This window comes from Musca domestica, unplaced genomic scaffold, assembly GCF_030504385.1.
Source record: "Musca domestica strain aabys unplaced genomic scaffold, Musca_domestica.polishedcontigs.V.1.1 32, whole genome shotgun sequence".
NCBI lineage: Eukaryota > Metazoa > Arthropoda > Insecta > Diptera > Muscidae > Musca > Musca domestica.
The window spans coordinates 8622865-8644818 of record NW_026712311.1 but is presented as its reverse complement, the minus strand read 5'-3'; the positions used below and the strand labels follow the sequence as shown (position 1 = coordinate 8644818).

Sequence of the window (21954 nt, the reverse complement as noted above, 5' to 3'; positions counted from 1 at the left end):
CTCTCCTGCTATTATTGTGAACAAATATTGATCGATAATCGCTGTTTTACCTACAGAAAATGCTCTGATGAGGACTTTCCCTAAAGAGATCCCCCAATTATTTTTTTAAGGGCGGTACAGGAGTTGCCTTATTTTTTTTTTAACAGCTCTAAATCAAAAATTCCAATCTGTCTTTGATTAACATGTTTTGGATCAAGATTCAATGGATAATTTCTGCACTTTAAAATTGCACTCTCCAGGACATTTTTTTATTAAATTTATTGTGCTTCATTCATAAAACGGGACACAATTTCCCCTGTAAACTGGCAACAAGTTCTTTCCTTTTTTCAGATTTTTTTTTCACTTCCTCTTCTACTTCCACCTAATCAGCTATGGTTGCGTAAAATATGCACTACTTTAAACTGTACTGGAAAAACGCAACAAAAGAGACAGAATTGTATGAAAAGGTAGCTGCTGCATAAATAAGTGGAGATAGAAGATGATTGGTGTACGTGTGGGAGTTGTCATCTTGTCCCTGTTGACATGACTGGCTTTGCATGAACATCCGCCACGTAGAGGAACTCCATCTTGAAAGGAGCTAAAAATAAGAACAGCAACACAACAACTTCGAAAAATGAGGTTGCACTTAAGTGGTGGCACTACACAGACTACGTGGGTCATAATGAGGAAACTTGCCAAGAGCTCGTCAAAGTTGGGCGAGACCCCATGATATGTTAGGGCACGACAAAGGGGAATACGTGAGGTTTGTTAAGCTTAGAAATATTTTTGGAAAAGTTGATAAGTGTTTCATTATTTGGGCTTAAATCGAAATGCTTGGTGTAGGGTGTTAGTCTAGCTAATTCTAAAAAAACCCTTATTAACATAATGATGTCCATTCAAAACGTACTCCTGATAAATTAATAAACACAGCATGGAGAACAACCTGTTGGTTATTTCTTTCTTTTTTTTAATAAACTGCTGGAAATTAATATTAGACGTGTTTCTCTTTTGTATTCCTCTTTGGTACATTTGTAAATTACTTGTAAATACATTGGGGCATAACTCACCTGCAGTAGGTTGCTCGCCAGGCCATTAAGGAACGGCAGTAATAGCCAAACCTTGGTGTGGGGACTGCTGCTACCACTGCTACTGCTGCTGCTGCTGCCGTTTGACTGTGACAGTTCGCCATCCTGGGCCTGTTGAATTAAGTGGGAATGCTAAATGGGAAGTGGATAATAAGGAAACAAAAAAGGAAAGCAAAAATATGGAATGGATGAGAAATATAGAAAAAAGAAGAGGAGAGGAAATAAACATTTGATGTGATTATTATTGCTTTTGAATGAGACACTCTCTGGTTGGGTTTTGCCCTGCAACTATAAAAAACATAATAGAACAAAACTCCCCACTCGTCCTTAATTTAAACGATGCTTATCCTTTTTCTGTTTTTCCTACTTCTTGTGGTGTTTTTTGTTAGAAAACAAATTAAAGCAACCATTAAAACAACACTCCAACGACAATCAGCTTTTACTGGAGTATAACTCAAAATAATATAACTTTGCCACTTAAATTAATTTTTTGCTTTTGCGTTTTTTTGTAAAGTTGAATGGTCCTCCACGACCAGCTCTTGTTGCGGTTGCTGTGGCAAACACACAACAAAAAAGCGTTAGAGATGCCTGACAGCAACAATAGCAAAAAAAAACGTATAAAAGCGCGAAAACCAATTTGTGCAATCGAAAAAATACAAAATAAAATGAAATGGCTGTTTGAAACTTCTCAAATATCGGAGAAATTAAATGACTTTAGTTGTTCGTCTAGGTTGATGTCCAATTTTGTTAGTCAAAGGAAGAGCTAATCGTTAAGGGGACATTTATTGGGGATATATCTAAGAAAAAATTCGGCTTGATAGATTTCACGATACAACAGCCAGTCTGGAGTGTAGGAAAGATGAGGTTTTAGCAGTTAAGTTTTCAGCTATAACAACCTTTATGCTGAAGACCGTGACCATGGCAATATTTTCCGTTATTATTCTAAAATATACGTTTTTTCATGAAAATTAAGCACTGACTGGTAATTATTTCTAGAATCCTTCGAATTTTATTTATCTATCGACCTATATATATTAATATAAATATATTTATCAGTCTACCTATCTATCATACCAACCGTCCTATATACTTCCATTGATTTATGACGATTAATCTGTCAATCTATCAATTATCTACATATTTAAATGAACTTTTACAAGAGGGTCAGTTTCGGCTGAGAAGGCTGGGTCTTTGAAAAATCTTACTAAAAGGGTACGAAAAGAACTAAAATGTACTAATTAGAGAATACTTTGTATTAGACGAACGGTCCAGTGTCCAGGATAGATGCATCATAGGGTTTTGGGAAATTCAAAATATAAGGTTACGAAAATCTCTAAAATGGTACTAAATTTCCAAAATAATACCATTTGGTATTATATGAACGGATAGAACTAAAATCGTGAAAATATCAAGAGTCAAGGTTGAAAAGTTAGTATGAGTTAGTTTCCGAAATGTGTACTAAGTGTGTAAGCTGTGCTAAATTTGGAATAGTTTAGTTAAAGGTGAATGGATAAGGATGGAATTGTGAAAATTGGTGTTGGGGTCCCTGTTAGTGGTAGGTTTGAGGATTAAATTTGATTTTGAAAATTTGTACGAGAATTACTAAATGGTAGCAAATTTAGAACGATTTGGTATTGGGTGAACAGATTTTGTATTGGGGTCACTGTTCATGTATAGCTTTGTTGTAATAATTATGCGAAGAGTACTAAATGGTTCTATAGAATACTAAATTGTACTCTGGAACACTAAATGGTACCCTAGAATACTAAATTGTACTTTGGAATACTAAATGGCAGTCTTCGTACAATTATAATACTAACTATTAGGTGAAGCGATAGAAAAAGGGATTCTCAAATTTCATATTTAAATTACTGAAGGTATCTGTATTTGAGATTTTATTCTGGTTTGGAAATGCGTCCTATATTCATACGATAATACTAAGTTGTACTCAATTCGGTATTGAGTGAATGCATATAGGGTGAGATGAAAAAACTGCAACCAAATTCAGTATGCTATCATTTTTAAGCTACTCGTCCGACAGCTGTTAAAATTATTCCAGTGACAGCTCATTATATTGTTTACAAGCGTACAAAAGCATTTTGGTGAGAATTTTCCAGAAAAAAAGGTAATCGTGATGGAATTCAAGCGCGATAGTGTGATTTCTTTATATTTGGCTGGAAAACCACAAGTGGCTATCGTTAGAGCAATCCAGCATTTAAATGTGAATAAATCTTTTGTGTCTCCTACCATCGCTCGTTACCGTGATGGTGGTAGCGTAGCCCGATGTCAAGGAAGTGGACGGAAGAAAACAGCAACATCAGCAGATATGGCTAGAAAAGTAAAGAAACGACTTGATCGAAACTCGCGTCGGAATGCCCAAAAAATGGCTCATGAGCTAAAAATATCGCAATATTCCATTCGGAATATATTGAAAAATGAGCTCGGGGTAAAGCCATTGAAATTCCAAAAAGTGCAAGAACCTGTATGATGTGGGCCGCCATAACAACCGATTTTCGCTCTCCGCTCGTATTAATCGATCGTGGCATCAGAATAAATGCGAAAATATTCTAGAGGCAAGCATATTGGCCGCAGAGCTTGGACATTCCAACAGGACTCAGCACGCTCCACCCAAGAATGGTTACAAAATGAGGTTGCCCGTTTCATTTTCAACACACAATGGCCATCAAAACCTCCGGATACCAAACCGTTGGACTAGCTTGGCACTAAAAAAATACCAAAGTGTCGATCAACTCAAGCAAGCGCTTCGCCGGGAATGGACCTATATACCGCAGAGCAACATTCGGTCCGCGTGTGACGGTTTCATTGGCCGTTTGAAGGTCATAATTCGTGCCAAAGGTGACCAATTCGAACAAATCTAAACTTATTCTAAAATTTGATGCTATATCCGACATGTTTTGCTATCATTCAATAAAATTAAAAAAATGTAACAATTTGGCGTTTGACTTTGTTGCAGTTTTTTTTTATCTCAACCTGTATATAATTCGCATATAAATTTTCCAAATCGCAGATTTAAAATACAAAATTTGTTAAAGATTGTAACTGATTGTTAACGTAACATGAAAAAGAAAAATGTATTTACAAAAAAAAAATAAATAAATAAATAATAATGATAATAATATTATTAATAATAAACACCATAAAAATCAAATCGTATAATAATTAAAAAAAGAGAAAATGAGAGAAATTATTTTAGTTTGAGTGTTGTTGTTAATAAGGAGGTCAATGATGAAACCGACCTATCATAAAAACCACGCTAAAATAAAAATTAATTTCTCTCTCATTTTATAAACTGATTTCATTAAATTTAGATGTCCCAATATTGACATCTATTTCTGAGATCTAGACATAACATTTTTATTTTTTCTTCGATTTTGGCCGGGTGGTCTTCAATTAAAAAAGTTGAAATAATGTTAAGATAATCTTTAACAAAAAAAGGTTGGCGTAAATTAAATTCTTAGATAAGATTTTCTTAATTATAGGGATATATATTCCCATTACAATTTTGAGCAAAAGAATCCTATAGACATTCCCATAAAATTCGATTAGTTAAAAATTAAAAAAGAAACAATTTTTTTATATTATTTTTTAAAAACCCAACACTAGCCCAGTGATGCTACATTATTGACTTAAGTACTAACATTATAAAATTACATTTCGAAACTGAATCGAGTGGAAACTTACCTCATCGCCTGTAAGGCTGCCGTCCACATTCGGTTGTTGTTTGCCATCGTTCTTGGGACGTTGATTGCGTTCTCGGGCATAGCTCTGTTGCTGTTTGTGACGTGTGGTTTGTGTACTGCAATGATATGTCATAAAAAATAACGAATCAAAACAACAACGACAACAAGAACAGGAACAGGAACAAACATAAAAATGTCCAAGGGAATGTACACAGCTGGAGAAGGAAACAGTTTATAAAAATGAAATACCCTACAGTGGAACAGGTGGCGGACACTGACACAGGGAATCACATATTTTTTTGGTAATAAGGGGACTTAAAATCTTATACTGTCATGGTCTCCCCTGCCTATGAAAAGTATTTCGATTATATCATATTGCAATGTGGGAAAACTTTGCAAAACGTGACATTCTCAAAATTTCGAAAAATAACTAAGTCCATGTCCTTTTTTCCAACGGAATCAACATTAAACCCACAATGTCGTAGCAAAACCTACTTCCAGCAATTAAATGAAATGCTAGACTAGGCAAAAAAAGAAATCCATAACAAACTCGAAGAACTTCCTTCTTCGGAACATGTTGAATGCTGGCGAGGGGAATGGAGACATTGCAAATGATGTATGATGGGCTGTGTGCATGTGTGTGTGTGTGCGCTCGTTCAACTTTAAACAACACTCAGACACAGGCAAACATTTACACATTTGACCAACTATGAAATATTGTTTGCGGCCAGTGGTTTGGTCAAATGCTAGATGATGCTTAAATCATTGCTCCATTGGTTTCCCAAGTGGTTTTTAAAGTTAAACTGCCCACACATCAACAGCACATTTAGTTTAACACTCGTCCTCGTAGGATGATGAGAGGGGGTGGTGGTACGAAAACGGATGGATATATGTAATTGATTTTCAACATGGAAAATTCCAAGAAAAAAATGTAACACAAAGGCTGAGTAAAAATGAGCAGAAAAAATTGTAAAACCTTTTTCAATCAAGGAAAAATATTTATGAAATTCTATGGGATTTTCCTCAAAACACGCACAAATACATAGACCTAAAATATGGTCCTACCTCAGGACTATTTTTATGGTTAATTTATTAAAAACGCTAGATTTAAGAATCGACTTTAGAAGAGAATGTGGGAGGTAAGAAAAGCTAAAGATTGAATGTTTGAGGAGCAGATTTTCTATATTTTTTCCAAAATGCCAGGATTCGTCAAAAACTTGAGGTATATAAAAACCATTGACATCCGCTTATAGTATTTTATGGGACCTATGTCACAAAGTGGACTGAAATTGTCATTTTTATACCCTACACCACATAGTGGTAAGGCTATTATATCTTTGTGAATTGGTTTGTAACATGGCGAGAGAGAGCCATAGTTACTTTTGAGGATCTTCATAGAATCACTTTTTTATTTATTATCCAATTGAGATGAAATTTTCCTAACAATATTGTTTGGCCCATGAATGAAACCTATTGAAATTGGCGAGAATCGATGTAAATTTAGATATAGCTCCGATATATACAGGGTTGCCCATATTCGACGGACACATGACTCTTTGGGCCCATTCCAATTGACGAGGCTTGTCCGCAGGCAACATTCTTTGCGTCAATTGAATTTTGTACGGGAACAAATACAAATCAATGCGAATAATCCGTTGTAAAGTGGGCCGAGCCATGCCCAACTGCTGAGAACGGCGTTTTTGGGATATTATTGGGGACCTCTCAACACTGGCTCGTACGGCAGCGATATTCTCGGCCGATCGCCTTGGTCCACTTTTATATGGCCTCTTCGGATTAGAAAGAGCCTTACCAGTCGAAATTTTTTTGTATAAACGCTTAATGGTGTTCTTAGAAGGCGCACTTCTCACATTTTTTAATGTTTTAAAAGCACGTTGAGTTTTCACAATTGACTTCTTCTGTTGAATGTAAATTTAAACTATTTCAGGGCGCTCGCGTGGCGTGTATTGGTTCATGGTAAAAATCTGCTTGGACTGACGCCTCAAACGCGGTATGTCATTAAGCGATGTGACATCTCTGTCAAAAGTTATGTCGTTGCCAGATGGGTCCGTCGATATGGACAACCCTGTATCTTCAAATGATTTCGGGCTAATTGTGCACCAAATGGCCAATATCAGTCCAAATGACCTGAATTTTGGTATATCCCACCGAATTTAGTCTGGAAGCATGTACATCACTTGTGGTGAAAATCGGCTCAGATATAGCCATAGCTTCCATATATATGTTTCATCCGATTTGGTCTTTAAGTTCCTCACATTCGTAATATGCACTTCACAATAATTATATTTTGTACCAGATATCTTATGGATCTCGCAAATACCTTTGCCAAATTTTATTGAGATTGGCTCAGATTTGGTTATAACTCCAAAATATATCCTTAATCCGATTTTAGGTTTTTTTGTGCAAATAATGGCTAATATCAGCTCAAATGGAGTGAATTTCAGGACTTAATTTTCCATTTAGTAGAACTCGGCTCCGATACATATATTTTTATACCCTCCATCATACTATGGAGGGTATATTAATTTTGTCATTCCGTTTGTAACTCCTCGAAATACTCACGTCAGACCCAGCAAAGTATATATATTCTTGATCAGCGTAAAATTCTAAGACGATTTAGCCATGTCCGTCTGTCTGTCTGTTGTAATCACGCTATCTTTCGAACAAATTGAGATAGAAGGCTAAAATTTTGCACTCATGTATATTTTGCCAGTAGGCAGGTTAAGTTCGTAAATAGGCCATGTAGGTCCAAGTTATCATATAGCCCCCATATAACGGTACCTCCCGATATTCGGTATTTTGATGATTTTAGAGACATTATTTACCGGAATTATTTCAAATTTGGTATTTGAAGTTCGAAATAGATACTACATCCTAACCCAGAAAATGAGCCATGTAGGTCCACGCCTTTGTATAGCCTCCAAATAACGATACCTCCCGATATTCGGTATTTTGATGATTTTAGCGACATTATTTACCGGAATTGTTTCAAAATTGGTATTTAAAGTTCGTAGTAGATACTACGGCTAAAGACAGAAAATGGGCCATGTAGGTCCACGTCTTCGTATAGCCCCCCAATAACGGTACCCCCCCATATTCGGCATTTTGATGATTTTAGCGACATTAATTATACGAATTGTTTCAGTTTTGGTATTTGATGTTCGTAATGGATACCACATCTAAGGACAGAAAATGAACCATGTAGGTCCACGTCTTCGTATAGCCCCCATATAACGGTACCCCCCGATATTCTGTATTTTGATGATTTTAGCGACATTGTTTACCGGAACTATTTCAAATTTGGTATTTGAAGTTTGTAATGGATACTACAGCCTATGACAGAAAATTGTCTGTGCAGGTCCACGGGGTTTACAACCCCCATGGTACCTCCATATATTCGGTATTTTGGCGATTTTAGCTACATTATAAACATATTTTTTTCCAAGTTTCTCATTTGAATATTGTAATAGCTTGTGACAAAATTTGCCTATGCAGGACCACGTCGTCGTATAGACCCTAATATACGGCTACATTCGGTAGTTTTAAGATTTTAATAGAATTTTGAACGGATTTTATTTTTTTGAAAATTGTTAAATTTTTACCAAATGGTGAAGGGTATTCAACTTTTTTACTTGTTTAATATTTATAAACCTTCTGAAAGTCAGTACATGTACTCTATGTCAATGATATTTGTTACAAAAGGTCAGATAACGCAGAATTGCCCATCCAATTTCGAATTTTAAATTCTTAACATCAAATGTTTCTGTTAAATATGCAGCAACAATTTTGCAAAGGTATACCAGAAATACATTTCAAATATTTCGGGGTTCCCAACTAGTAAAAAGTAAACCTTTGCTTGTAAAACATACAAAAAGTGGAAAAAGTTGCTATTCAGTGGAACAGAGACCCTACGAATACGTACGTCTATAATGTAGAGTATCATATAGTCGGTTCTACTCGACTTTCGTCCTTTCCCAACTAGTTACTTACCTATTCGTTGGTGCCATTATTTCAGCAGCCTCCATTGAATCATCTCCACTACCTTCCGGAAGCATATTTTCTGGATAAAAGGAACAAAAACAAATTAAGAAATTTTCATTATTATTTTTTTGCATCGTTATTGTTGTTATTACTGTTAAAATTATTATCGTCATTATTATTATTATTATTTTTTTATTTATTTATTTATTTATTTATTTTTTTTTTTTGACAAAAAATAACCCTACCTTGTTGCTGCTCCAAATCCTCCTGCCGTTGTCCAGGTTTAGCCTTAACATCCACCGTTATGTCCGCACTTGATGGTCCCGCCTCACACGAATACACCCCCGCATCGCGGAATGTTATATTCAAGATATGCAAAGCTCCCTTTTTGGACACTCTAAACTTTTTACTCTTCTCCAGCGGTTTACCATCTTTGTTCCATTTAATTTTCGCTCGATCATAACCTTTGACATGACATTTTATTTTCACCTGGGTGCCAAAAAATACCACAGCCGCTCCTCCAATATTCAGTGTAACTTTCGTTTTCCTGGGATCATGTTGTATATGCGTTGTATTGCTTATCTCAATAACCGGTTTGGGTTCTTCAGCCGGACAAGGTCTTATGTTGCATGGCTTCTTTTCCGGTGGCTTGCCACTGGCACACATTATCTCCGGTCTTTCCAATTTATGTTCCTGGGCCATAACCTGTTTACACTCGACCTTACGTTCCTTGATGCCATAGCCACAGGTGTGGGAACATTTGGACCACTCGCCTACCTCCCAGCGCACAGGGCAATCAAGGACATTGCAGTATTGACGATCTGCTGGTGGGGGTTGAGGACACATACTGTTCGGCACCACCATGGCATTATCGCCACCTCGCGTTACCTCATGAACACACTGGACCTCTCGTGTTTTTATGCCTATGCCACAAGTTTTCGAGCAAGGTGTAAATTCGGTATAATTCCATCGAGGCGGGCAAGGACGATCGTTACATGTTCGTATTCGTGCCTCCGGCTTTGTTTCTGGAGAACACAAAAATGGCGATACCACTCGTCCATTATCCTCACGCACACAATTAATGATGAGTTCCTCAACACCACCCAAACAACTGCCACTGCACGAGGTATAACCCTGCTCACGCCACACATAGGTCTTTCCCGGCTCCGAGACACCCACTTTAATCGAATCACGATGATATGGTTCCTCATAACCATGCGAAGGCATAACACAGGGTTCTTCTACACAACGCTCGACCTCATCGTGGGGTTTCTTGCCCTCACACATCGTGTCGTTAATGGTGGCCAATGTCCGGGAAAATTGCAAGAAAATTTTGCATTTATAGGTGCGCCGACGTATTCCCACGCCACAGGTGACACTGCAGGGTGACCAGTCGGGGTCTTTCATGTAACTGTAAATGGAGAATAAGGGAAGTTTTTACAATATAAAATGGGAAGATGTAAACAACGGAAAGTTTCAGTTTAAAGAGATAGGTCCAAAGACCCTCTATAGAAGATCTATCGATGGAGTAGAACAATATTGTCCATTCCATAGTATAAGGTTGTTTCAAGTTGCCTCATGTTTTTATACCCTCCACCATACTATGGAGGGTATATTAAATTTGTCATTCCGTTTGTAACTCCTCGAAATACTCATGTCAGACCCAACAAAGTATATATATTCTTGATCAGCGTAAAATTCTAAGTCGATTTAGCGATGTCCGTCTTTCTGTCTGTCCGTCTGTTTGTCTGTCTGTTGTAATCACGCTATCTTTTGAATGAATAGAGATAGATGGCTAAAATTTTGCACACATGTTTATTTTTCCAGTAGGAAGGTTAAGTTCGTAAATGGGCCATGTAGGTCCACGTTTTCATATAGCCCCCATATAACGTCACCTCCCTATATTCGGTATTTTGATAATTTTAGCGACATTATTCACGGGAATTGTTTCAAATTTGGTATTTGAAGTTCAAAATGGATACTACACCCTAAGACGGAAAATTGTCTATGCAGGTCCACGTCTTCATATAGCCCCCATATAACGGTACCTCCCGATATTCGGTATTTTGATGATTTTAGCGACATTATTCACCGGAATTGTTTCAAAATTGGTATTTGAAGTATGTTATGGGAACTACAGTCTGTGGCAGAAAATTGTCTATGCTCGTCCAGGTCTTCGCACAGCTCCAATTTAACGCACCTCCTTATATACGATATTTTGATGATTTTAGCTACATTATTCACCGTTTATTTCAAGTTTCGAATTTGAATATGGTAATGGCTTATGACAAACAATGCCTATGTATGTCCACGTCGTATAGACCCCAATATAACGGCTATATTCAGTATTTTTAAAATTTTAACAAAATTTTTTAAGGATTTTATTTTTTAAAAATTTTCAAATTCGTTGCAAATGGTGGAGGGTATTTAAAGTTCGGCCCGGCCGAACTTACTGCTTTTTAACTTGTTTTTATTCAAAATATTGATCCGTTGTGGGTAAGGTATTAGAAGAGATTCAAAATTTTGACGTTTGTGGAGGAGGTACCAGAAGGTGTGAGCCGGCCCATTTTCACACCCTATCTTGTAATGGTTAAAATATTGGGATGTGCTAAATTTAAAGAAAATCTGAGGCATATATCGCATTTTATGAGCGGTTTAAATATTTCAAATGTTGAACCTTTGTAGGGAAGGTATTCAGTGTAGTCCGATATATCCCATCTTTACTTCAGATCTTGTTTTGGTAAAGATATTGGGATGTGCGAAGTTTAAAAATAATCGAATGCTTATTTCGCATTTTATGAGCGTTTTAGTTATTCAAAATTTTGACCCTTTGTGTGAAAAGTACTAGAAGGAGTGATGCCCTATACCCCATCTTTACACCAGATTTTGTAATGGTAAAAATATTGGTATATGTGAAATTTAAAGGGAATCTATAGTATATTTCGAATTTTATGAGCGTTTTAGATATTCCTTTGTGGGGGAGATACTGGAATCCTTTGTGGGGGAGGTACTTGAAGGAGTAGTCCGATCTGGTCAATTCTCGCATACGATCTTGCGGTAATGCAAATAACACGATTCGCAAAATTTGAATAAAATCCGACTATCCGTTCTCTTCTTATGCGGTAAATTATTTGGTAGGAAAATTTTGAACTTATGTGGGGGAGGTACCAGAAACAGTGGACAGATGTTGCCCAACTCCGAACTCAATCTAAATTTGAAAAATAAAAAAAAAAAATTCGATATGATGGCTATGCGCGCCCCAGCCGCACAGACGGGCGAACATCGTTAAATCGCCTCCAAATGTCTTGAAACGGATTTGGTTCAAAGAGACCAAGGGTGTAAAACAGTTATTTCGACTAGGCACGTTTTGGCCTTATCAAATAATATATACCCTCTCTAGTCATATGTCTGAGAGTATAAAAAAGTATCAGATTGGTATTTAGTATAAGATAGGATTTTAGATTTTTTTTTAAATAATCCAGACCATTTTGAAACAAATTTTTAAAGTCAAAGAAAAAAATTCCGCAATTAAAAAAAAAAAATGGGTATATGTGGCTCTTATTTCCTATTTATATTTTCAAGGCATCGATACATTTTTATGACATCCTTTTATTTATGTAAAAAATTTGTGTAAAAGGTTTTATAAATGGATCCAAATATGAAGTATTCAAGACTAATTTTTGAGGCCAAAAAGAAAATAATTGCACTATTTTAAGAGGAATTTATTTTTAGATGTATTTGTATTTTATTTTTTTAAGATACAGATATTTATGGACATATATTAATTTATAGGAAATTAGGGCTAATTAAGTATTGTCAGTGCCTCACTTAGAAAATATTTGAAGATTTAGACAAATATTTAAAGGAAAATTTCAAAACAGTTGAAGAGGTATTCAAAATGTTTTCAAGGTCTTTAGTTTCTATTTTTGCAATTTCTTTTAATTTATTCATGAGTTTCTTCCGAGAAAAAAATACAAATTCATGGGTTCCGTTTTGTCCTACATGTACTTGATACTTGATTATTTTATTTTTCTTTTTCAATTTAGTTTTTTCTTTACGAAATAGTGTTTCGATTCAATTTTTCGTTGACCTTTGAAACCTGTAATTCCTAATGGCATCAAATTGCTTGTCATTTTCTACAAATGACGGACATAAGTGACAGCTGCTATTTTCGATTGAATGACATTGAGTTAATGGATAATTTGAATGTTTTTTTTTTTTGTTTTGCTTTTTTTTACCAGAAGAATACAAAAGAAAATGGAAAAATAATAAAACAAATACTACAGGAGTCAAAAACTATAATTAACCTTAATTGCAAGCGAGAACAAGGCGGGTAATTTGTGAAATGGGGGTGTTTGTGGGTTGGTGTTTTTGTTAACACCACCCACACCAACGCGTTGGTCATTTATGAATATTTTTGGGTATTATACTTAAGTAAAATGTGGAAAAATACTAATTTCAAAGTTCAAATGTTAGGGGCAATTCATGTGTGTCGAATTGGTTTTCTGATTTTTAAATGAGCCAGAATTTATTGAAAATAAAAAAAAAACATGGCAAAGAAAGCCACCAAAGCTATGTGTATATTTAAAACGTTTTGGTTTAATTGCCAAAAATTCATAAAAAAACAAGGGAACTGATGAGGATTGGTGGCTCTTTCCAAAACCTAGGTATTCCCTGCCTTACCCCCTGGTAAACATTACCATCGTTCTCCACTAATAAACAAACGTTGTTTTTATAAAAACAACAATAAAGGGATAAGCCTGACCATTTTGTAACAACAAAATACTACGGTATCCCGAACAAACAAGCCACACTGTTCTAGAAAATCGTTTCGTAAAATGGAAAATTAAAATTGGAAAAGCTAATTGGAATGACTGTTTCTATTTCCAACTTCCTTTGAAATACTTAGCCAGACCTAAATAAATTTAAATGAACGTACCACAGGGCGTATGAGTTGCATGAACTTCTCTATGCTCTCTTTAAAAAAAAATTCATTTAAATACCTTATAATCCCAAAGCCTAACACACAATATTCAACTACTTTCCACCACATCATCTTGCATCGCCGATTTTTCTCATGAATTTCCAACGAATCATTAATTATCCAATAATCCCCAAAACTAATTGGAAAATTAATACAACGCCATCTCATCAACACATTTCCAATGAATTATTTAAATTTCGAATTAGCAAGTTTAGCACTTACGTCGGTTCGGATGGCATTGCTTCGTCGGAATTATAACGTCCAGAGGATTGTAAGCGCATCATTTGTGGCCCATCAGGCTCTTCGTGATGAAACCGGCTCATGCGATGATGCAAATAGACGGGTTGATTGCCAAAGAATGTATCATCGGCATAATCATCGATATCCGAATCATCGTCGACCACATCATCGTCATCATCAGCTAGATTATCATCATCGTGGGCATTTAGCAATTTATGGTCCATTTTTAAAGAGACCTGTAATTAAATGAAAAAAAAAACATAATTTTTAATTTTCAAAAGTGTGACTTAATTTTTAATTTATTAAATTCCAATTAATTTAAATAACTACTCATTTTAATTTTTAATAACATAATTACATTTGATATTAATAAATAATTATTTTAGAATAATATTAAAACTCACCCTAGAATTCAACACTGAATCCGATTCACAACGCAGTCCTGTTGTGCAGCTTTGTACACTGGCCGGTTTTGTTAGGGGATCGCATTTGTCACTCAGACCTCCGTCAGCAGCACTACACTCAACATTACGTATCTGTATTCCTTCGCCACAGGATTCGGAGCACTTTTTCAGGAAAAAATAAAATTAAAATAATAATGAGAGTTACTTGGCGGCAAAGTGGTCAGAAAATCAAGTTAAAGGGTATCAATCGGGTTTGCCGACAGATTGATAACCTCAGCTTTTATCCGTTTATACTAATATTTTTTGAAACAGTGTTGGCTTGTTTGTTCTGGATACCATAGTATTTTGTTGTTGCAAAATGGTCAGGCTTTTAGAACGATGGTACCAGGAGAATTTATTTAGAAATTATTTTTTTAAATATCTTCTGGGGAGAATTTCCCAGACTAAAAACAAGGGAACTGATGAAGATTGGTAGCTCTTTCCGAATCCTAGGTATTCCCTGCCTTACCCCTGGTAAACATTACCATCGTTCTCCACTAATAAACAAACGTTGTTTTTATAAAAAAACTACAATAAAGGGATTGAGCCTGACTTATATTTTTTGATATATTTTATTATTATTCAAAATATTGACCCTCATATTCCTTCTTATTCAAAATTTTGACATTTGTTAAGGAGGTACCAGAAGCTGTAAGCCGGTATATCTTATTTTCACACCCTATCTTGTAATGGTTAAAATATTGGGATGTGCGAAATTTAAAGAAAATCTGATGCATTTTTCGCATTTTATGAGCGTTTTAGATATTCAAAATTTTGACCCTTTGGGGGGAAGGTATTCAAATGAGTATATCCCTTCATTATAACATACATTGTTTTGGTAGATATCGTGGGATGTGCGAAGTTTAAAAATAATCAAATGCTTATTTCGCATTTTATGATCGTTTTGGTTACTGAAAATGTTGACCCTTTGTGGGGGAGGTACAGGAAGGAGAGGTCCGACATACTCCATCTTTACACCAGATTTTGTAGTAGTAATGATATTGGTATTTGTGAGATTTGAAGAGAATCAGCTGTATATTTCACCCTTTGGACCCTTTGTGGGGAAGGTATTCGAAGGAGTATATTCCTTCTTTACATCAGATATTGTTTTGGTAGAAATATTGGGATGTTCGAAGTTTGAAAGTAAACGATTGCTTATTTCGCATTTTATGAGCGTTTTGGTTATTGAAAATTTTGACCCTTTGTGGGGGAGTTACTAAAAGGAGTAGTCCAATAGTGACCATCCTCGCACCCACGATCCTCGCATCACGATTTGCGGAGTTTGAACAAAATCTGATTATCCTTTCTCTTCACATGCGGTAAATTATTTTCTATGAAAGTTTTAAACTTTTGCTTAGGAGGTACCAGAAGGAGTAGACTGATGTTGCCAATCTTCGTACTCGATCTAAGTTTGACAAAAATTTCACGATGTACCTAGTTTGGACCAAATTGGATACTCCCTTTGAGAGTTATCGTGTGCATCAGCCAGACAGACGGACATGGCTTGATCGACTCCAAATATCCCGAAACGGCTTTGGTCCAAAGGGGCCTATGGTCTAAAACCGTTCTTTCGATGAGACACGTTTTGGCCATATCAAATAAAATATACCCTCCGTAGCCATATGGCTGAGGGCATAATAATATAAAATAGAATCACGAACGAACTATGAGGAGTCCAATATGTTTTACATTTTTTAAATCGCATAAATATTATTGTTTGAATTTTCTGAGCCATGGAAAATTAATCACATCCTGACACTACTGTGTTATGGAGGATCAACAAAGAGGAGACAAGTTTCCTGGCGTTTTTCCCCATGATTCGCGCTTAAGTAGCAATCTTTGGTACCAGATTTTAGGTACCACATATTTTTCCTTTAAGTACTTGGGTGTACGAATTGTCAAACGTCCCATTCAACAAAATTTTCATTATCACAACTGTAGTGCTAAATTACTTTTACGACTTTTTACATCTCGCAATACGATTTTCTAACGACCTTGCCAGTACAGAGATCTCAAAATTTGAACTTTTCGCGATCATTTAACATCAGGGTATCTCGTTTAGTCTTTGCTTTTACGGACTCATTTCTATATAAATTACAATATACCGGAAGTAAAACAGGTTAAGAGAAGTACTTACCGTTGACCACTTTTCCACTTTCCATTTAGGACATTCGGTAATAATACATTGCTCTTGCATGGGCGGCTTTGGTTTGGGGCATAACATGTCTGCAACCTGCGGCAAAGGGAAAAAAGAAAAACAAAATCCAAACCATTTAAATTAAGAAGTTAATTTAATATTTTTAATGATTTTAAATCAAGTCGAACTCCCGTAAAAAAATCCTAAACATAATTTTTGGCAATGAAAAAATAAACAAGTTAAAAAGCAGTAAGTTCGGCCGGGCCGAACTTTGAATACCCTCCACCATTTGGAACTAATTTGGAAATTTAAAAAAAAAAATAAAATCCTTAAAAAATTCTGTTAAATTTTAAAAATACCGAATATTGCTGTTATATTGGGGTCTATACGGAGTGGACCTACATAGGCATTGTTTCCATTAGCCATTACCATATTTAAATTCGAAATTTGAAATAAACGGTGAATAATGTAGATAAAATCATCAAAATATCGTATATAGGGAGGTACCGTTATATCGGAGCTGTGCGAAAACCTGGACCTGCATAGACAATTTTCTGTCACAGGCTGTAGCATCCATTGCAAAGTTCAAATAACACATTTCAAACAATTTCGGTGGGTATTGTACCTAAAATCGGCAAAATAGGGAGGTACTGATATATGGGGCCTATACAAAGACCTGGACCTGCATAGACATTTTTCTGTCACAGACTGTAGTTCCAATTACGAACTCAAAATACGTAATTTGAGACAATTCCGGTGAATAATGGCGCTAATATCATCAAAATACCGAATATTGGGAAGTACCCTTATATGGGGGATATACGAAGACCTGGACCTGCATAGACATTTTTCTGTCACAGACTGTAGTTCCCGTTAGGAACTCTAAATACGTAATTTGAAACAATTCCGGTGAATAATAGAGCTAAAATCATCGAAATACCGTATTTTGGGAGTTACAGACGGACATTGCTAAATCGACTTAGAATTTTACGCTGATCAAGAATATATATATACTTTGTTGGGTCTGACATGAGTATTTCGAGAAGTTACAAATGGAATAACAAAGTTAATATACCCTCCATAGTATGGTGGAGGGTATAAAAATATATCCTTACTCAAACCATTACAAAACATTTTTTATTTGCAAATCTTTTTTTTCTAATCTTTCACGCCACAGAGAAGTTCGACTGTTGTTCTGCATATTTTTTTTTTTTTAGATTAATATAACCATTACATTTTTTTGTAGATTAAACTTACTCTAGTTTTTATGCCATTGTTTTCTTCGGCACAAACTACCATACGGGAACGCATTCCTGGGCCGCATGACCGGTCACAAGTACTCCAGTTGTCCGCAATCCATCTGAAATCGAAAAAAAAAATATTTTATTTCGATATTCTAGCGAAAATTAATTGAAATTCAAATTATTTTTGATTAAATTTTTCTTTTCCCTCAAACAGCAATACCTAAAAATTGCAACTGTTTGTCTTTGTGACTTATTGTTAAAATGGAAAGTTTTTGATGAGGTTTCTGGTTCCATAGAATCCTGTCATTAATTTAAATATTCCCATTGAAGTAATAAAGTAATAGGTTTTTTTCTAAAATACCTTTTACCCCAGGATTTACTGTTGACCCACTTACTTTTCTCTCAGTGCATTTACTGCAAACATCCGACATAAAATATTAATTTAGCTCTGAGATTTAAATTTGTTGGTTACTGGCTGGCATTGTTTGTCTTTTTTTTTGTTTTTTTTTTTTTTTTTTGTGGAACTTTAATTACACCGAAAACTCTATCTAAAACATTAAATTGCATTTTGTGGCCTGTGTATCCTGTAAAATAAAACAACAACAGCAAAGAAGAGAACAAAATGCCAAACACACACACTGTAACCAAACAAACTGACGAAAACATTTCTCTGTTCTGTTAAATTGAAAAGAAAATATCTCACATGCACACGTGGCAATCTTAAGCGAACCTAACCACTTGAAGAAAATTCCCTAACCAAAAAGTTTACTTTCCCTCGCTTCCCTTGTCACACTGAGATGAACTTTCCCATTAGTATTCTCCTTCTGGTTTCGCCACGCATTCCCCCAACTGCCATCTGGAGACACATAAAGTTAAACTTTGTTTACATTTACTTACCGGGGCGGACAGGTGTGTGTGTTGCACAATTCCACTGACGGTTCGGGACGATTAGCTGCATTGCAAAGGGTATCATCCACTTCGGAGCCAGTCATACGACTGCGGCACACAATACGTGGCATTTTATAGCCTGAATGCAGGACGAGAAAGAGGAGGAAATTGTAATAAAGAAAAGGAAAAGAAATAAATATATATATATAGTAAGGGGCAAAATATTGTACAGAAATAATAATGAACATATCAGGAAGGATCGATCGAACTGCCGACTAAAGAAATCTAGGATTTCATGTCATGAAGTTCTTGACAAAAACTTTAGTAAAAATTTAAATTTTTTGGCCAATGAAGATTTTGGATAAAATCAGACTCATGTTGCTAGGAAGTCGTTAAACTGGTGATCTACGATTTTGTGGCATGAATCTAACGAAAAATATTTTGAAATCATACGATTTTCTGCCTGAAGGTCCTTGAAAAAATATAATTTTTACCCGTAATTTCTTGAAAGAATTCTCCTACAAACAGCTAGATGTTTGATCAGAAAGTCCTGGAAATTTTTAAAAGACCCTCGAATTGTACAAGATTTTTTTAGACAAAAAATCATAAAAAGTCCTTGAAAGGATTTTAAAAATTCAAAATTTTTTCCTTAAAAATCCACAATTTTCAGCCAGGAAGCCCTGGAAAACACATATTAAAAAATCATGAATTTTGGCAGGAATTTCTGAAACTAAAGGACTTAAAAAAAAAAACAAATTATAAAAACTTGAAATTTTTTTCCTTAGAGTGTCTCTTTAGAAAGAACTCTATTTTCGGTCAGGAAGTCCTTGCCAGGAAGAAAATTTATCCTTTAAAAATACATTATTCAGTTAAGAGGTATTTAAAAAACAAACTTAAAAAATCCCCGGCTTTTGCCAAAAAGATGTTAAAAAATAATTCTGCCAGAAAGTCCTGGCAAAAATCTTTAAAACTTCTTCCCAGTAAATTTAAGAAAACATATTTATAACAAGTTAAAAAATAATAAGTTCGGCCGGGTCGAACTTTGAATACCCTCCACTATTTAGAAACATTTGGAATCTTCAAAAAAAAAAAAAAAACTATCGCAGGCTATAGCACCCTTTTCGAAGTGCAAATACGAACTTAGAAACAAATTCCGGAGAAAATCTAGCTAAAATCATCAAAATATAGGGGGGAACCAATATTTATGGGCTATACGAAGCCCTGGGCCTGCATATACAATTTTCTGTCATAGACTGTTGTACCCATTAGGAACTTCAAATTCGAAATTTGAAACAATTCGGGTAAATAAAATCATCAAAATATCGAATATCGGAAGATACCCTTATATGGGGGCTATACGAACACGTGGACCTGCAGAGACAGTTTTCAGTCATAGGCTGCAGTATTTATTACGAACTTCAAGTACCAAATTTGAAACAATTCCGGTAACTAATGTCGCTTAAATCACCAAAATATTGAAAATAGGGAGGTACGATTATATGGGAACTATATGAAGACGTGGATCTGCAGAAGCAATTTTCTGTCTTAGTCTGTAGTTTTCATTACGAAATTTAAGTGACAAATTTGAAACAATTCCGGTGAATAATGTCACTTAAATCACTAAAATACCGAATATCGGGAGGTACCGTTATAGGGGAGCTGTTCGAAGGCGTGGACCTGAAGAGACAATTTTCTGTCATAGATTGTAGAACTTATTAGGAACTTCAAATACGAAATTTGAAACAACTCCGGCGGATAATGTCGCTAAAATCATCAAAATACCGAAAATAGGGAGGTACCGTTATATGGGAGTTATACGAAGACGTGAACCTGCACAGACAATTTTCTGTCTTAGGCTGTAGTATTTATTATGAACTTCAAGTACCAAATTTGAAACAATTCCGGCGAACAATGTCGCTTAAATAACCAAAATACCGAAGATATGGAGGTACCGTTATATGGGGACTATACCAAAACGTGAACCTACCTCACCCATTTTCAATACCAAAAGTCATGCAGACCAAACGCACATCGGAGTGATATTTTATTAATCTACTTCATTTCGTTTAAAAGCTTGAGTGATTTCCACAGACGGACAAACGAACGGACGGTCTTCATGAAACCGACGTAGAATTTTATGCTGATCAAGAGTACATATACTTTGTGGAGTCTAAAATGTAGATTTCGAGGTGTTACAAACGGACTGACAAATTTAATATACCCTCCATACTATGGTGGAGGGTATAAAAAGGCATGATATTGGTTGTGGAGGTTCCTGAAAACGTTCTATAGAACCCCACGTTCTTTGAAGGAAAGGCCTGAAAAAATCGTTAAAACTTACGCAATATTCAGTCCAGATGTCTTAAAACAATTCTTAAAAGTAATTCATATTATTATGCCAGGACGTTCTTGAAAGAATATTCTTGAAAACTACACCCTTTCACAAATTCTAAATTCTTCATTATTTTGATATTACTTCTGCCTACGCCCATGCCCAATTTTTTCATTGCATCCCACACTTCCTTCACATCATTATCGATAAAAAAATCGATCATAACTTCATTTTTTTGTCGCTCATATCCCCCACTGACAAATCATTCTGTGATTTGCTACGCAAATTATCCTGCCGCGTCGGAGGGGGAAATGAGATACTTTTCCATTTCATACAAAATTATAGAAAAGTGTGTGTGTGTGTTTTTTGAAGTCGTCACAATAAAGTCAGACAGACAATCTCACGAGACTGAAATAGTATTCCAATATATTTTTTGTTTTTGTTGTTGTTTTCGATACACCATATCGTTGAACAACATGACATTATGTCACATCATATCGACATGAGATTTTGATGGAGTCTCACTGATTGGCCATGAAATACTGGCAATAAAAAGAAAACAAGAAAAAAATAAAAACAAACGGAAATGCGAAATAAGGCAACATCCCAAGGAGAACAAAAAAAAAAACAACAAAGCAAATCAAATATAAAATCGAATGCTCTTCTCGTTCTCGTAGACAGACCATCCGAACGACATAAACCACTTACCACCACCACAGGAGACAGTGCACAAGGACACCGGTACCAGTTCCCATTGGTAAAGCGTTGGCGAACAGGAGCTGCCGTTGCCGCCACAAATGCCGCAAATGTCAAGCTTTTTTGTCGAGCCAATTTTCAAGTCACAGCCAACGCGCTAAAAAACAAAAACAAGAAGAGAATGAAACAGGAGGAGAGGAAGAAGAAGTAGAAAAAATATAGACTT

General features: G+C 35.6%; 1 protein-coding gene across 2 annotated transcripts in view; it reads right to left on the bottom strand.

Moving 5' to 3' along the window:
* The window catches only part of LOC101889341 (ADAMTS-like protein 1), an 82577-nt gene that overhangs the window by 10815 nt on the left and 49808 nt on the right, over positions 1-21954 (bottom strand). Inside the window, exons 6-15 of one of the 2 annotated variants that reach the window (XM_059125211.1) lie at positions 21741-21885; positions 18710-18839; positions 17826-17928; positions 16569-16664; positions 14393-14554; positions 13971-14224; positions 9010-10175; positions 8774-8843; positions 4767-4881; positions 1047-1175 (exon numbers count right to left, since the gene is read on the bottom strand). In XM_059125211.1, coding sequence (XP_058981194.1) covers positions 1047-1175; positions 4767-4881; positions 8774-8843; positions 9010-10175; positions 13971-14224; positions 14393-14554; positions 16569-16664; positions 17826-17928; positions 18710-18839; positions 21741-21885 — 2370 coding nt within the window. Of the gene's footprint in view, positions 1-1046; positions 1197-4766; positions 4882-8773; positions 8844-9009; positions 10176-13970; positions 14225-14392; positions 14555-16568; positions 16665-17825; positions 17929-18709; positions 18840-21740; positions 21886-21954 lie in introns of both variants that reach the window. The other variant, XM_011298195.3, reaches the window with a different exon arrangement.